The 17,437-nt window shown below is 48.9% G+C and overlaps 1 protein-coding gene across 1 annotated transcript in view; it reads right to left on the bottom strand.

The window, feature by feature from the left end:
* Positions 1–1,642: 1,642 nt before the first annotated feature.
* The window catches only part of KCNK9 (potassium two pore domain channel subfamily K member 9), a 65,471-nt gene continuing 49,676 nt past the window's right edge, over positions 1,643–17,437 (bottom strand). The window contains exons 2-3 of the mRNA XM_012735949.3: positions 8,808–11,447; positions 1,643–5,215 (exon numbers count right to left, since the gene is read on the bottom strand). Of these exons, the coding sequence (XP_012591403.2) occupies positions 10,588–11,447 (860 nt within the window). The 3' untranslated portion in view covers positions 1,643–5,215; positions 8,808–10,587. The remainder of the gene's footprint in view (positions 5,216–8,807; positions 11,448–17,437) is intronic.

The following is a 17,437-nucleotide window of genomic DNA, read 5'->3' as shown; positions in this document are numbered from 1 at the left end:
CTGCAGCTCCCATCCGGTGGCTGCATCCTCCTCTCAGTTAAAGAGAGGTAAGACTTCCCATAAGGTTCATCAAGGGAGAAGAGGACTTGGCTCCCTGGAAAACGTTCTTGCCCATACCACCATCCAAGTGACTGGGATTATCAAGGAGCACCCATATGATGGGAGAACCCATCAACAGAAGGATTAGAGGGACTAGGTGGGGACGTGAGTCTACCAAATGACACTACCCGAGACATGCAAGGGCCCCAGGGGGGGAGAGAAGCTGGCCCCCGCCCAGGAACCCACCCCATGCTGGAAGGACGGCACCCTGTCCCTGTTCCTAACCCCCCACCAAAATGTCAGTCTGGTACATGAGGACACTTAGTTCACTTCATCCTCAGCAGCAGCTGCCTGGGAGACACCTGCTTCTCACCTGGGCATCTATCTTTTCTAGGAGAGGTTAAGGAGTGACTTACCAGGAACATGTGGCATGATTAGAAATCAAGCGGAGGAGGGAAGCCAGGGTTGGATGCTTAGGAAGGGCCCAGACATCTCCACCCAGTGCCTGATGAGCAGGAAGAGGCCAGGCTGACAGCTTACACTTTTAGAGGCCAAGGCTCATGACTAAAGTTTACAAGATCTCCATCCTCAAAAATCAAGTGATGTTCTCTGGGTGCTAGAGGTCTCCAAGGAACTGTATTGGAATCTTCCAAGAGGCCAGAGTTAGTATCGAAAAGTGAGTGGGAGAATGTCAAAAATAAAAACTTCCCAAATAAAGTCATCTTGCCCTTCAAACGCTTCTTCCCCTCCTCCGTCCAGCCCTGGTCCCCCCCTTTCTGTCCTCCCAACAGTGCTCTTCACTGTCACCATGACTGTCACCATGTCAGGGAGGTGCCAGGGACAGGAAGCCAAGTCCCACCTCCCTAGATGCCCTGCCCATCCGTGAGTCCCACAAAGTTTCAAAAAAAAAACAAAAAAAAAAAAAACCCTGGCATCCCCTGGGTGCAGAGTCCTAGCCTGAGCTTTGGACAGGCAGTCACACCAGTGGTGGCAGGACAGAGGTTTCTGTCACTGCCCAGTCCTTCTGGAACAATCCCAACCTTCCAGATCCTTCACAGATAAACAATGTCTCACAGGTGAGGCACATTTGCCAGATGATGTGTTTGAACGTTGCCATCCCTCTCTAAATCATTCTCAGATCTACCACCCAGGAAATGTGACCAGCCTGAGTCATGCATTACAAAGTGGAGAGGGGGGCCCAAAAGAAGTTCTCTCACCGCACAGCTGGGCCCTTTGTCCTGTGCAGGGGGCCAGTGCAGGTTTTCAGGGAGCCCGTGCCCTGCAGTCATATTCCGCTGCAAACTTCACCCCGCTTAGGTCCACTAGCCCACCCTTCACGTCAGAGAACTTACTACCGCTGGTCTTGGGTCTGTCCTTGGGGCTCCACTGGTATGGGGCAAGGACATCTGAAGACAAATGTCTGCATGGTTAATAGCAATCAAAGGCTTAGTCTGAGCATGGTTCTCACGTTGGAGTTTTATCCGTGGTGCCATGCACAGAGCCAGCAGATCCCGTAAATACAAGCTGGCCTGGAACTTTCTCCTAGCCAATACCCGCCCATCTGGGACACTCCCTCCCCAGCAGGAAACCCTCCCCCCCCAATTTGATTTTCCTGGAGCCGACACCCCTCTGCCTTGTCATGAGATATGTCCCTAGTCCTGTGGATACTGGAGGGACACACCCTTCCCTGCAAGCTTAAGGACACATATACTGAAATGTGCAGTCAGAGCATCTGGCTTGGAGTTGTAGCCTTGCCACTTCTATGAGCCTTGTCAGTCCACCAAATGGGGATGCTCTGGCCACCCCTGCTCAGCACAGAGAATGAGTGTGTGGTGGGAAGTAGCATCTTCATCCGCACAGTGCTGCACTCAACATAGGGCTAAGAGCTCCCATTGTGGTTTGGGCCCCAGCAGAGCAAAGGCCAGGTGACTTGAGGCAGGACCCCTTGCTGGGCCGACTGGCCTTTTTGGGTGGGAAACGTATCTTCCCAGGGAGAAAAGATAGCCCTGGAATAAGGACAAGCCAGCACAGGACACAGGGTAAAAACTGCACTTTCAGGGTACATCAGAAGGCAGATGCTGGGGGGAGTCATACCCTTGTCCTAACTGGGAAGAGTGAGCTCCAGGGCCAGGCCTGTGGGCTGCTCTGCAGCCATCCACATCCCACAGCTCTGATCAGCTTAAGGTTTTCTCTTGAAAGCAGGACACCTCGGGAAGTCAGGATGGGAGGAGAGCCTACCAGGACATTAAGCAGAGATGTGGCAACACAGGGCTACTGGTTCATTAAGCATCTAACTGGGAAAGGAGACACCTGCAGTACAGGTATCTAGGGAAAGACTAGATACCAAAGCAGTTGATGTCAGCCCAGCCAGTCTTCCCCAGGCTGATGTCCCATCAGTGTCAGGCACTTGGGGGCCTTGGGGACTTGAGAGCTTGGTGTTTAGTATGGAAATCAGGAAACTCGGGCCCAGAGAAATGACTGGCTCTAGATCACACAGTAAATCATGAAGACAAGGTCCTGGTTGTATCCATGTTCCCTGGGCTCCACTCCCTTCCTGTACCATCCCTCCCTCCCCCAGCCTCTGCCTCCCCTGGAGGCCTCTTCCCAACATCGAGTTCACGTTGTAATCCCTGGTGGGGGTGGCTTTGCTCCAGAGCTGCTCACCAGGAGATGCCATCCTGGGCCACCAGCACTCGCCATGATGGCAGACACCCCTGGATCTTCTGCTGACACCCTCAAGGGACCCTGTCTTGGGGACCAGACCTGAGGAGTGGCCTTATCTCCATGGGAGAAACACATAACAGGAGCAGGTGCTGAGCACGAGCAGCTCCAAGCTCCCGCAGGGCTTAGCCACCTTCCATCCCTGGGGGCCTGGTCACAATGTCAGCTGTTCATAAAACCAGTCAGCAAGCAAGTTCTTCATGCCAAGCAAGCCCAAGCACTTACTTTATATCACATTTTCCTTTTTATGCGTGTGTGTGTGTGTGTGTGTGTGTGTCATGCTAATCTTTGGTAATTCTGTCAGAAGACTTCAGGACATGTCCCCAGGATGCTTAAGTAAAAGACCATGTAGATCTTATTTAGAAATATTCCCATATGCAAATTAGAACTCATGTTCATCAAAGAAAAAACAGTAATTAACTCCATGTAAACCAAGAGGATGCCACAGAATGCAAGTTTGCTGAGACTCCAGGATCTGTTTTTAGAACTTTATTGTTAGAGGAGGACCAAGATACACTGAGATTAATAGTTGTTCCAACAATGCCTGAGGCTCAGGCTAGGGTTACTGTAGTACAGGACCTTACAAGGAATTTACTGTGCACACAATGGGGAGCCAGGGACGGTTCACGAGCACAAGAACGACTTGAATTACTCAGGATTGGACCAGGTTTTGCAGGGCCTTGAGAGTTATGCGACCTCATTTCTCAGGCATGGCAGGGTCCCCTCCAGTCGCAGGATGGGGTCTGTGCCCCCTGCACTTTCGCACTACAGTGCCTCTGCCCGTTCTGTGCCTCTCCCTAAAATAGCACCCACCTGCTCCACCAAACCCACTCTCAAAGATTTCCCAAAGCCAGTTCCTCAACCAGACTCCATCGCTTTCCTTCCAGAGTTCAATTTCCAGTCAAATGCCCTGGGAGTCACCTTGGACTCGGGCCTTGCTTTTCTGAGAAATGCAAACATGTCTGAGCACACGAGCACAGCGCTTGGCACAGAATAGGTGCCGGTCAATGCCATCACTTCTAGTTCTCATAGGCACCCTAACCAGTAGGGGCTATTTACAATCTCTCCGACTTAAAGGTGGAGCGGTGAGGTTGAGAGGCGAAAAACCACTACCCACCTGTGCATGGCAGAGGCTGGTCCCAGATGTGTGAGATGTCATGGCCTCAGCAGCTTCCAAGTTCCACCACGCTGTTCTATGGGGGGCAAGAGTCATCTGCTCTTGCCTCTCTCTCAGGACCCTAAAGCCGAGAGGTGGGCAGGTGCAGGGCCACGGAGGCCCAGGCATCCTGTGTCACTGTGAGTGTCCCCACACCTTGCAGTCTCCACCAGAAGTACTGCCACAAGAAAAAGGTGTGTAACAAGTCCCCTGGTGACGTTCTCATCGTAGGGTCCATCCACTCCAGGGTGAAACGTCAGGAGCATGCTCCTGGAGTCTGAAGATGGACCAATCACACCAGCCTTATGGGAAACGCCCAGCCTGGGCAGCTCCCAGCCCTCTTGTGCATGGCACACTCGACCCTGCCAGGAGAGTGCCGTTGAATAGCCAACGGACAGTGGCAGGTTTTCATCACAGATTCCGATCAGTTTCCAGGGACACACCAAATGCCTGCATTGAATGACCCTGTTTCCACTCTGGCAAGTTCAGATGCGCCTTAATTATGGTGGTGCATAGCCCTTTGGGCAAGATGCTTAGACATCTGACTGCCTTTATTCTTGTGACTGTCCTCCCCTCTGGGGTGGCTGCCCTACACTTACTGCCACTACGGCCAGGGCCATAGAAGGTTTGGCCCCTGGTATACTCACCCATGATAGAAACAAGGACCACAGCAGCCCAGAGGAGGATGTCACTGAGTCTATCAGGGCAAAAGAGTCAGAGGCAGAAAGGAGGCGTGAGATGCTCTGTCCATACCTCCAAGCTGGGCAGCAACAGGAAAACCTTCCAGGTAACGGGAATAGCATGGACAAAGGTAGAGGTGGGAACCCACGTGGACAACTTTCCTGATCAAAGTGAAAGTTTCCTTAGCTACTATAGGTAGGCTGCTTCCTGTTACCAGAACTAACAAGACAAGAACTGACAAGACTATGCTATAGAACCTGTCAGCGCAAATAGCTCAAGGACAGATGTCACAAATTTTAGCCCTTAATGGCCAAGAGTACTGCCATAACAATAGATTACATTATGATTACCTACAAGGAAGGGCTTGGTAATCCTTACCACCTACCGGATGCCAAAATACCTCAACTTCTTTGCAGAGACCCTTACAACAAGCATTTTTCTCTGTGCTTCATGTCTATTTATAGCTGGACCATCCCCACCAATGTTCAGGGGAAAGTACTGATGCTCGCCCAGCACAGAAGAGGTCCACGTGAGAAGTCAAATCCCGAAGCCTTGCCCGGCTTTGGCAGTGAGAGCCAACATCCATGGACGCCTCTCTTGAATCTGCAGTTACTTCTCCTAACGGAGGAAAACAACATTTATTATGACTTATTTATCCACCATGAAAGCAGTAACCACAGAAATCCCCAGAGAGCCAAACATCAATGTATAAATTATGGCTACATAACATAAGCTATGTTTTTTTCTTGCCAAAAATTCCTTAACCTGAGGAGACAAGTAGACAGCCGATCCTGGGGTGTTCTCCAAGACACAAGCCTGGGTTCTCAAAGCATCATTGTGAAAGACAAGGGTGCCAGGGGTGTCCTGGGTGGGGAGTCTGGGACGAGGAGACAAACAAGCACGGGACATGATCCTGGGCTGCATCTTAAACTCATGAAAGAGCCCTGGAGGATGATTTTGGAACAATTGGGGGATTTATTCGATAATATTATTATATGTATGCTAAATTTCTTAGGTGTGACAATGGCACTACCTCATTGGAGAATATTCTCATTCATGGCAGATAGATAATTCTTTCTTTGATCGAACCACCTAAAAAGTTGCAGAAATTACACTTTGTCCTCCAAATTTTAGCGTGGTTGTAGGCAGGGAGAGAAGACACTAAGGAAAAGTGGTGTCATCTGGAAGCTTGAGGGTATGAATGACAGGTTAGAGAAGCTCATCAGATTCTTCTTCTAACATTTTTCTGTAACTCTGGAATTCTCAAGGTCTGAGGGAATCATGGCCATAGACTTGTTTTCCTGAATCGGTAGCCTCTATCAGGGTGTGGTCAAGGAAGAACCACATAGCAGGGGTTCTCGCTTCCACGAGCCCAGGAGGCAACGGGCCTGGCCACGTGCCAACCATCATCCTCTCTGCCATTGCTTGTTTCTCTCCATCTTCCCAGCTCCCTGTTCCCTGCCACACTGATGACTTTGGCTTGCTTTTTGATGGCTCAGCCTTCAAATGTGCCCAGTGGTCAGGAACATCCAGGCCAAATGTCTTTTGGGGGCAAATTCACACTGTACCAAGTGCCCATGCATCTTGCCCACTGCCCCATTGTGCTGATGAAGAAGCAACAGAGGCCCTGGGAGTCAAATGACCACCAGGAGCTCAGCAGAGCAAGACAGGACAACAAGGGCCCTGCCCTGCCCCCGCTTCCTCACTTAGGATGCTTCTGGGGTCCCCGTGCAGACCACAACTCCGGAGGAAGAAGCACACTTTAGATCCCCAGGCAGCTGGCCTGCACGGGGCAGGCCCCAAGTCTCAGCACTTTGAAGACAGTGTTTCACCAGGGACAGCATCTATCGCACTGATAGGATGGACACATTCCAGCACACACCTCCCACCTCACTCGGAGGCCCTTAGTAGATATCTTAGTTAGGACCTATTTTAAAAAGAATGTTTCAAAAAGAAATGTGGCCATAAACCTCAATGATGCGTGGTTTTCCTTCCTTGACCATCATCTCTTCCTACCTCCCTCTCTCACCCAATGCGCACACAGGCCTCTAAACTCTTCCCTCCAGCTTCCAGGTGCAAGTGATTGTCATTTGAGAATTAGACCCATAATACTTTCAGACATGGATGGGGCAGAGAAAAATGGCCTGCTTAGGCTTATCTGTGGGCTTCTTAGTTACTGTCAAGATGTTCTCTTCATCAAGGCCTATGTGCAGAGAACAAGATGATGAGCCGAGATTAATCAATCTTCCCCCTTTTTAAGGGTGGGATTTTAATGAGCACATCCCAAGGAGGCTCTTCAGGTAATGATTCATTTGCTTTCTCTCCTGAAAAGATTATGGACCCAGTGTGGACTCCTGGTCTGCAAAAGACCTGCTGTGGTCATGCCCGAATTCAGACATTCCCCTCCCAATCGGCCATGCACGGTGGGAACACAAAGATGCCTCAGAGAGCAAGCTTAAATTCAGAGCACCAGGTAGCTTGCTGTGTTTAAGGGACCACTGCCTTGGTTTCAAGATGGAGTAGTGCAGGCAGAAAGAGCAGATCTGATCCAGCTCTGAAGATGACCAGGTATTTTAAAACCCAGAAGGATACTTGGTTCACTCCAAGGTAAGAAAAGGAGAAAGTCCAACAAGCCAAGATAGCACCTTCCACCCTGTATGGGTGTGATGAAGACTAAAGTGGGATGGTCTCCAAACATTGAGCCCAGGGATCTTAGGGATAATCAGTGCCACTGACCACCTTCCTTCTGTCTCTGATAGATGAAGATAGAGAGACCTTAGATGAAAAGAGATCAAGTGAGAGTCAGAAATCTAAGTATCGAGGCATGTTGAGTTTTAGGGACTAGCTGGTGGGCCAACCTCCCTGATTCTGGTGGAATATGTGGCTCTAAGCTCATTCTAACAGAGGCTGAATCTAAATAATCTGGTGTGATGTCATCTTCCTTGCTGAGTGGGCATGGTTAACTAGAGGAAAGGTATGAGAATCACCTGGCTGAAAGAAACCACCAGATGCAAGAGGGAGGAGTAGAGACTTGAGCCTGAGACACTGAAAGGTCCAGTGACAAGGGATCTTTGGTGATTGCTGTTTACAGCCTTCTAAAGCATCCTGGAAAATGGGAGAAAGGGAAACCCATGAGAAGAGCTAGATTCTGGCTGTGAGGCCGTAGGCAAGTGTTCACCCTCTGGACCTCAATTTCCTTCTCTGAAAATGAGGGAGTTCAGTGAGATGACTCAGATCCTCAAATCCAGGAGAAAGCTTAGTCTGAGTTATTGAGTGGTAGAGATGTCAGCAGAAATCTTTTATCAAGAGGGAAGACCCCTGGAGACCCTTAACTTGGTCCCTGCCCCAAGAGATTGGATGTGCCTAGAGAACTCATTGGCTGGGGACCATGGTAGGCAACAATCTGAGAAGATGACCATCACAAGGGAAGAAAGCCAAGATTCACTCCCTGCCCTAAACACTGAGCATAAACAAGGATGTTTAGCTGTGGAAGAGAGACTGAGTGGTCTTCCTTTTGGGAGCTGAACTGGTAGCATGGAGCAGAAGGTAAGAGGGAAATAGAACCCAGACCAATTGTAAGTTACCTCAGATACTTAAGTCAGTGGTCACCCCATGAGAAGACTTCATCCTATATTCCTTAATTTTTTTTAAAAGTCAACTCAGTGAAAATAGAGCATTTTTCTGTATTTCCCTGGGAAGAGAGGAGATCCTTGTTACTTGAACCATTCAAGCAGATATACGAACCCCGCATGACCACTGTGCACAGATACTTCAGTGGGGCAACCAGCTGTGTGTGAAGGGCTGAGCCAGTGTCCCTCTGCCTCCCCCCACGAGCCTGGCACATGCCCCTGTGCGCTGGAGACAGCTCCTCAGGCCCTTCTGAGGTCCAGGCTGAGACTGTCTCTCAGTTTTGTCAAAGGCCAGACATTTGTGACATTGAACAGATCACTCATCTTCAGTGTCATTTACATATCAGATTATCACCCCCACCCCCCATTTGAGGGTACATCTTACAAAGGCTTTCATGAGAACCCCCACGTTTATCCCAGGCAGCCTCCTCCAAAGCATAGAGCACTTGGCAAATGCAACAATCTCTTCCAAGAGAAAAACAAATTAAAAACAACTGCTTCTATTCTCTGGACACACTTCAGGGCCCTAAATAGTGCATTCCACAAAACAAAAATCTTAAAATGAATAAATTGATAAAGACCTTTAAGGTGGAGAACTGTCAACTTTGGCCTAGAGAATCTGAGGTTCGCAGACTCCTTCGAAGGCCCTGTGGTCTAGACGAAGGGGAAATTTCAACAAGGGATGTAGCATTAAAGTACATGCACAGCCTTTTCAGAGGAGTCTTGAGTGCTCCTGCGTTTCGGCCCAGTGGCCCAAATATCGTTCGGGTGCTGTCTCAAAGAAATCCTGTAGGTCTACTCTTTCTAGGGAGCAAAGCCTCCTTTCTGGGAGATCTCGCTGGGGCCTTGAGACAGGCCCGTGAACGTGCTCCTTCTGAGTAGTTACAGCCAAGTCCATTTCCATCCAAGAGCCATGAACTTCCAGTTTACGGGAAAAGGGAGTGGAAGGATGGGTGAATGGGTGATTTTTAGAAATGGCAGAGATGGTAATGAGGGAAATTAAAGTCCCCTCTGGGAATTGGGAGGTCAAACTGTCCTCTATTCCTACCAACCTAGGGGCCTCCCATGTACTATATTCTACAGTCTAAACTGCCCCTCAAGAGGTTAGCAGCTCTTCCCTTTGGGATGATTCCCCTATTCAGAATGGGGAAGAATTTCTACACTGCTCAAAATTGTCCCCTGAGATTGGCTAGTTCCCAATAGGCCAAGCCACAAATCCTTGCCTCTAAACTCTTCCTGAGACCAACATGAGCTTATTTACAAATTAAATGCAAGTAGAGACAATCTTTCTTAGAATATATATTTTAACGAGGAATACCCTGTCACTTTTCATTAGGACAATAACAAACCACATCCACAATAATAGACACTCTCTTCCAAGCATTCCAAAACTAATTCTTATTCATGCAGGTAGATGCTGCACAGAATCACTAGGAGGGAAATAGATACTGTGGTTCCAACAATTTTCCAGTTTCCCTAAGAATTCCAGTTTCACGGTAAATTGTTGGAAGTGGTGGAAGTAGAGATGATAAAATTAAAAATGTCTCTAATAAATTAACATAATTGGCTTTGATTATTCCATTGCTAGTTTTGTTTTCTTGTGTTAATAATGCATATCAGTTTAAAAATTTTTTTAAAGCAGGTACTTTGTTAAACTGGCAAGCTAAAATGATCCAGGTTGTCTTGCCTGCCCACCCCCTAAAAAAATGTTATTCATATTTTTAAATGCTAGTTTCTAAATTATATTTTGACCCTATCTTGGATAAAGACTGCTTGTAAAACATGCTTTATTTGGCACGATGGTAAATCAAAAACCTCATGGGTTTTTTGTTTTGAAGCAGCCTATGGCAAAATTGTTCTGGGAAAAATACCTGATAACTTCCCATTTTTGTCAGATTACACACACAAACACACATTCACACTATACAGTCACCCACTCCCTGGGGAGAAAGGAATCAGGTCACAAACCCCACTACAGGTAGGCAACCGAAGACTCTCAGCCTGGTGTGCAACTTTGGGTTGGGTCTCCTCTCAGCTGTCTCCGTGGTCTTGGTCTCACACCTGTCTTGGGAAGGCCACCCTGGAGATGGGGCAGGCTGGGGGAGAAATACAAGGCATACTCTGCCGGGAAGGGGGAAGAAATCCATGCTCAGATTCGAGTTTCAGAGGAGAATGGGCCTTTTATTTCCCCTTGGGCCTGTTCTGTCTGGGTAGAAAGGTGGAGAGAGAATGAGACCAAGAGACCAAGAAAGGAGAGAAAGTAATGATGACAATAATAATAAATAAATAAGAAAAGACGAGTTTGACCAATGGAACTTAATGTTAGCTATGAAGAATGACTTTCCTGTTTCCCTTCCATATTTAGATCGACCTCCGACGTCTCATCAGCCTGTGGTGGTCGGCAAAGCTCTGGAACCCGGGAGAGACAGAGCTCAGAGGGGACGGAAAGAAGCTGTGTTTTAAAGCGCTCGGTGAGATTTCCTCGATCCTGGAAGAGATGGATGGGGGGGGCCTGAGCCTGGCACTGGCACTGGCACTGGTACTGGCGGCTTCCTGCTCGGCCTCTGCCTCGGGGGGATCGGTACCGTCCTCCTGCGGGCGGTAGCACGTGCAGGTGCACACAGACAGCAGATCCGCGAAGGCCAGCCAGTACCTGCGCCGGGACGGCCGCCCCTCCTCCACGTCGTCGGCCGCGCCGCCCGCGTTTCCGGTCAGGGCGGCCCTCTCCTCTGCAAGGCGCTGCTCCTCCTCGCCGTTCATGGTCAAGAAGCGGAGGACCACCAGGTTGAGGAAGGCTCCGATAACGGTCAGCCCCACCAGTATATACATGAAGCTGAAGGCCACGTAGACCGGCTTCTTCTGCAGCGCGCCCCTGTTTTGCAGGGCCACGTAGTCGCCGAAGCCGATGGTCGTCAAGGTGATGAAGCAGTAGTAGTAGGCGTGGAAGAAGCTCCACTCTTCGCACTGGGAGAAGGCGGCTGCCCCGATGCACAGCGTGCCCATGCAGGAGAAGAAGCCCACGGTGACCATGTTTTCCATCGACACGTCGGTGTTGCGCAGGCCGCAGACCTTCTTGAGGCGCTTCAGCAGGTAGCGCACGAAGGTGTTCATGCGTTCGCCCAGGCTCTGGAACATGACCAGGGTCAGCGGGATGCCCAGCACAGCGTAGAACATGCAGAAGGCCTTGCCAGCGTCGGTACCAGGAGCAGCGTGTCCGTAACCTGGGGAGGGGCGAGAAGAACAGGAAGAAGAGTGAGGAGAATGCTGGGGGGGGGGCTGGGGTTCTCCTGGAAAGAGAACCAACTAAAGTCACATGAGGGTTGGGGCTGAAGGGGGTCAGAGCCGTTGGAGTAGAGAGCGCTGTAACCTGAGAGGAAGAAGAGTACAAGAGAGAACCGATAAAATATCACCTGGGATTGGGCATCAAGGAGTTTTGATGGCATTCCACGGTTGTCTTACAGTAACACAAAGTTTTAAAAAGAAAATATTCACTACTATAGAACCAAGCTCCAGGGAGAAAATCATTTATGCCCACCGTGGACTGACATTAAGAGTCAAAAGGATTCATCAGTGCCAGGCACACAGCAGTTAGAATTTTAATTTTTTTATGTATATCAACTCATTCTACCTTTATCACCCTATAAAGCAGACATCATGATTCCAGAAAACCGAACTAGTTAACAGCAGGTTTGATTTCTTCAGAGTTGTGATTTGAGCCCAGTTTTCAGCCACCAAGAATGGGGCTCAAAAGCAGAGACTTGGAATCAAGAGAGATTGTGACGGTGGAGGGAGATGTCAATCCTGCAAGGGCAGGAATTTCTGGCTGTTCTTATCACTACTGTATTCCCTGGACCTGGAAAATAAAATAATGAACAAATTTGTACCACTCTGTAGACTTGATAAAGAAGAAACAATCCTTTAGGACTACATGTAACATGTAAATATTTCTGAAACTCTTGATGTAATGTTTTTTGAGACAGTCTCACTCTGTCACCCTGGGTGGAGTGCAGTGGTGTCATCACAGCTCACTGCAACCTCCAATTCCTGAGCTCAAGCCATCCTCCTGCCTCAGCCTCCCAGAGTGCTGGGATTATAGACATAAGCCACCACGCCAGGCTGATGCGATGTCAAGCCTCTATTTCATCATATTCAAAATGAGGACTATGGAGGTGGAAAGGTTGAGTTACTTTCAGGGTCACCCAGGTGGTCAGGGATGATGTTGGAAGCAGGATAGTGTGGCAGAAAGAACACAGGATTCAGTAGGTTCAAGTTCTGGGACTAATACTGCCCAGAAAAAACCTGGATCATAGACAATATTTGGATGGAGAATTTAGAGGATGAGCCTTGTCTTCTAACACCTGAAATCCTGTCCCATCAAGAAAGGCTTCATGAATGTGACCCCAAACCACATGCTCATAACCAGCTGCATTTCCTTGGTCCCTAGACAACTTCTCCCAACCCAGGATTTTTATGTCATATACAATAGTAGCTCCCAGGTGGGGCTGTTGTGTGGATCTGCTGAGATCAGAGAACACCTAGCTTTGGGCTTGATCCACAGTGAGGACCTATGAAACCTTAAGACTTCCACACCTACCTGCAGAAAGCACCCCCTGACTGCTCCAGCCTACACTTCTCTGCCAGGGTTCAGTCTGCCTATGTCTTTCCCTTGGCATGAATATGTGCCAAGACCCCCTTGCCCCATCTCTCACGAGAGAAGTGACATCACACGTTTGCCTGTGGAAGGTGGTCTCCTCACCCACTCTGGCCCCTCAAAAACCCCTTAGTCCTTCCAAGAGGAGAAATGACAACACTGGAGTCAGGCCAGGAAGGATAAGGAGATATTTTGTGCTCCCTTTCCTGTGGATGAAAATCCAATCTGAAACCAAGGACTGCATGTTCTCACTTATAAGTTGGATCTATGCATGGTCATACAAAGTGACTTAATGGTGATTGAGAGTGGGGAGAGGGGATATTGGATAAAAAAAAATTACCTATTGAGTACAATATATACTATTCAGGTAATGAGTATATTTAAAGCCTTGACTTCTCCACTATGCAATTCATCCATGCAACAAAAAGCCACTTGTATCCCCTAAATCGAATTAAGTAAAAAAAGACTATCCAATCTGAAGAACAAAGCCGTGGGGATATATAAGACAATATCAAAAGGTGTCCCATAAGGAAAGGAGAAAGCAAATGAGACAAGAAAATAGAAGAAATGATGGCTAAAATTAACAAAATTTGGTGAAAGACACAAATTTACAGATTCAAGAAGCTTAGAATGGCAAACACAAAACTACAGCCCACAGTCTAACTGCTGAAAGCACCCAGACAGAAACATGTCACATACAGGGAACAACAACACTGCTGACTTCTAATCCTAAACTATAGAGGCCAGGAAACAGTGGGATCATATCTTTGAAAAGCTAAAAGAATGGTAACCTAGAATTCCAGATCCAGAGAAAACATCAGGAATGAAAACAAAGACATTTTCATGTTAAATAAAACTAAGAATTCATTACCAGCAGACCTGTACAACACCATTACTGAAGTTCTGCCTGGGGGCAAGGCTACCAGATGGAAACTGGGGTCTTCAGCAAAGAGCATGTACACTGGCAGGGTAAATACAAAAGACGCAGGCGTGGGACTCCCACTACATCACTATATAGCTCACCCGTGGAACTGATACAAAAGCCAGATGGATGTTAGAAGATAACAGTAGATTGGTGGAAACGTAATAGTAGTGCTGACAGTTCTAGATATATTTACTGGAGGAAAAAAGCATTTTCTAGGTCAAAAACTGTACACCAGGTGGCAGGTCCTCCCTATCCCTGCCAGTAAAGAGGATCAGAAGCAGTTTGTCTTCGTGTGACCTGGACAGCAGTACATATCTCAAGGTTATGTCAATTCTGTCTATCATACTTCAGAATGAAAGAACTTGGTCATTTTGACATCCCACAGTATATCCCACTGGTTCACTGCATAGATGACATTCTTTAGTAAGACACATGCATGAGAGAGAATGGGAAATGAATACCACCAAAGTTCAGGGGCCTTCCCATTAATCTCCTAGGGGCCCGGTGTTCTGTGCAACAGGACTGTTCCCCCTAAGAGCGGAGAGAGAGATCGCAGAACCTGCAATGCCCTTCAGGAAAAAGAAGGCTATGCAGGGTCCCTCTGGATGCACCCCCCCCTACTCTCTAGCCTGGGAGGCTGTCCTACGTGAGCTACAGCAGGTGGCCCTCTGGTTTCCAGTCGGGTCCATCCAGTAGACAGCCCCAACGGATCAGAGGAAGACAAGAACCTTGGTGGAGCTGCCTGCAGGCTTGCCACACACAGCTGCTCTCTGCATGTCCCAGGAACCATGCATGCCCTTGGCATGTCGATGGCTTTCCACTGGTGCAGTCCAGTCCCAGGAGACCACCACCCACCTCTTGTAGCTTTCCCTCAACTCTGACCACACTTTCCAAAATATTTTATAAATAGCCCATTTGTTGATTGCTCAGTGTACGAGTGCAGTTTCTTGGGCTTCTCCATGAGCTGTGGCAGCCATCAGGGCCAAGTGTTGGGCGAGGGGTGGTCAAGCTGTCTCCCTCAGCTGCCCAGGGGCAGACTGCCCAACACAGGGAAGGGGAAGGCCATGCATGTACTTGGGCATCTAAATTTGCTGCCAGAAAACAGTGAAATATTTATAAAGGACATGCAAGGTTTTGTCCTGGCAGGAATTAAAATAGGCGCAAATCTCATCAAAGCATGATGCAGGTGGCTCTGAGAAGGGCACGCTGGAGACAGGAGCTGCCTGACCCCTGTGCCCCCTGGCTGGCACCCAGCTGAATCCTGCAGCAACCATCCCACTCAACCTCCCATGAGCACCGGTCCTGCTCAAGCCCTCAAATGAGCTCGGAATGATAAAGGCCCACGTGGCTACAAACACCAGAAGGAAAGTGATTCATAGGCCCCATAGATGGGAGAGTTTGGGCAGAAGGGACTTTTAGGGGCTCCAGGTCAGGAAATCAGCAGGTCCCAAGGTCTGAATCCAGCTCTGTCTCCCACTTACCAACCATAACCTTGGGCAAGCCACCTTAGATTCTCTAAGTCTTGACTGTTTCTATAAATACGAAATGAAGCAGTCTCTTCCAGTTATACGGCACTTTACAGTTTACAAAACTCTCCTAGATTCATTGTTTCGTCAGTAAGGGAGACTAGTTGTTGTGGCTGCCCTGTGTCATCACCCCTTTTGAAGGACAACAGACTCCAATTTCTACTGGGTACCACCACACGGCCTAGGTCTCCCATTCAGTCTGAGAGGGGACTGTGCTTCCAATGGGCTCTGATTGAGTCACCAGCCAATGATGAACCAGGCAGGCTTTTGCCCTTTCCTGCCAGACTGGAGGGTACCAGGGTATGAGATCTGGAGCCACTGCAGTCATTTCCATACCATGAGGATGAGCCCAACCAGAGGACAACATCCCTGATCTCGGAGATGTGGAGCCATATGGAAGATGGTGACTTGTCCTAGAGTCAGCCCTACTCAGACATTCCTATCCGTCCCCCGATAAATCTTGTAGCCTCAGCCAGTGTTTTGATTGTGAGTGATTAGCATGCAACCTAGAGTATGTCCTAATACCTTAGCATGACTACAAATAATGAATAACAGCTTTGTTAACAAAGCACTGTGCAATTCACACTTCCCTACATCTCAGCTTATAGATCTGGCTGGGGGAGAGGGGCTGGGGTGGCGACCAGGGCTCTGGGCAGACAGTGGCCAGTAGGGAGCCAGTTCCTCTCACAGAGCAGCTGTTCCCCATCCCAGCACCCAGGATGAGGGCCAGGGTGACTCAATTTTCTGAGTTTTAAAGAGAAGCTGGAAATACAGAATTTTAAAATGTGCTATCTAATTAGTGTCTAATTAAACATTCTAAAACATGGCACAGGCCAAACAAAATTTGACAAAACAGACCATCTGTTTGTCAAAACAGAGGTCACACATGCTCCAGAAATGGTGAAAAGGAAGGAGAGAGAGAGTGGAGACATGGCGTGGGCAGGGAGTGGGACACCCACAAATGCTGTGGCCCCCGTCCTGGTCACACAGGCTTCTGGGCAGGGATCACCAGTTGGCTCCATGTCACAGGTGCGCAAAGGCAGGAAGGATGGCTTCACACAAGGGCCTCCCCCCAGGCTGAGGGAGGCCCTGCCCTGCACAGGGGGCCAGCGAACGCCACACCCTGGCAACCAGGTCATTCTGGGAAGTTCAAGGCCACTTCCCACAATCCCCACAGGGAACCCGACCCCACAGCACCCAGGACCCCATTCCACAGACGGGAACACAGAGGGTCTCTGTTCTGGACCCCCTACTCACACCATACAGCCAGGACCTGCCACTGTCACCCTCTGTCCACTCAGGAACCGAGATTCCAAGTCCCAAGCCCTTGGCTGTTCTCGAAGCCACCAGAGGCCCTAGGGACTTGCTTATTCACAGGTTTGACACTCTGTTCCCTAAAGGAAAGTCTGGCAGATTTGGTGTTTTATTTAATGAGAGCAATTTCCTCATATGATTTATTATTAATTTCCAGAAACAACTTCAGTTCCCTTTTGGCTTTCCTTCATTTTATGTCTTAAGGGGGAAACAGACTAAGTATTTAATTTTTTTTTGAATGCAAGCTTGCAAAGCACAAACTTCCCAAAACAGCTAATGACAGTCCTTTGTCCTCTCTCATTCTGTGTGGGCCCTTAGGTGAGGAACCCCCTTGGGAGAGTCCTAATGTCCCTCCCCACACCTGTCTCTCACCCCCCACACGCTGCCCACTTGGCACCTACCCCCAGGGCTGCACTGAGCGAACAGCTCAACCCCTGGGTGGCTCATGGTTGTCACTCACTGGGAACCTCAGGGGGCCCAATGGGCACCAGGTCCTTCTCTTTGTTATAAGGAGCCAGTGGGGATTCAAGGAAGGATTGTCATCCCCATTTATGGGTGGGGAAACCGAGCCTTGGCAGCCCTCGATGCTCATCAGTTGCTGCACTTACGTGTGCTTCCCCTTGAGTTCCCATGGTGACTCTGTCAGGTGGCATGGGGGTACCCCCGTGGGGAGGGCTGGCACGCTACTACAGGTGAGGGGAGGTAGAGCCTGTGCAGCTTGCCTGAAACTATTCTCAACTCTTAGTTTGTACCCAAGTAATAAACACCTTCTGAAATCATTTCTAGAAACCCCAC

This window comes from Microcebus murinus, chromosome 7 (assembly GCF_040939455.1).
Source record: "Microcebus murinus isolate Inina chromosome 7, M.murinus_Inina_mat1.0, whole genome shotgun sequence".
Lineage (NCBI taxonomy): Eukaryota > Metazoa > Chordata > Mammalia > Primates > Cheirogaleidae > Microcebus > Microcebus murinus.
Note: the sequence above shows the minus strand (reverse complement) of the source record. Positions and strands in the feature narration are given on the sequence as shown.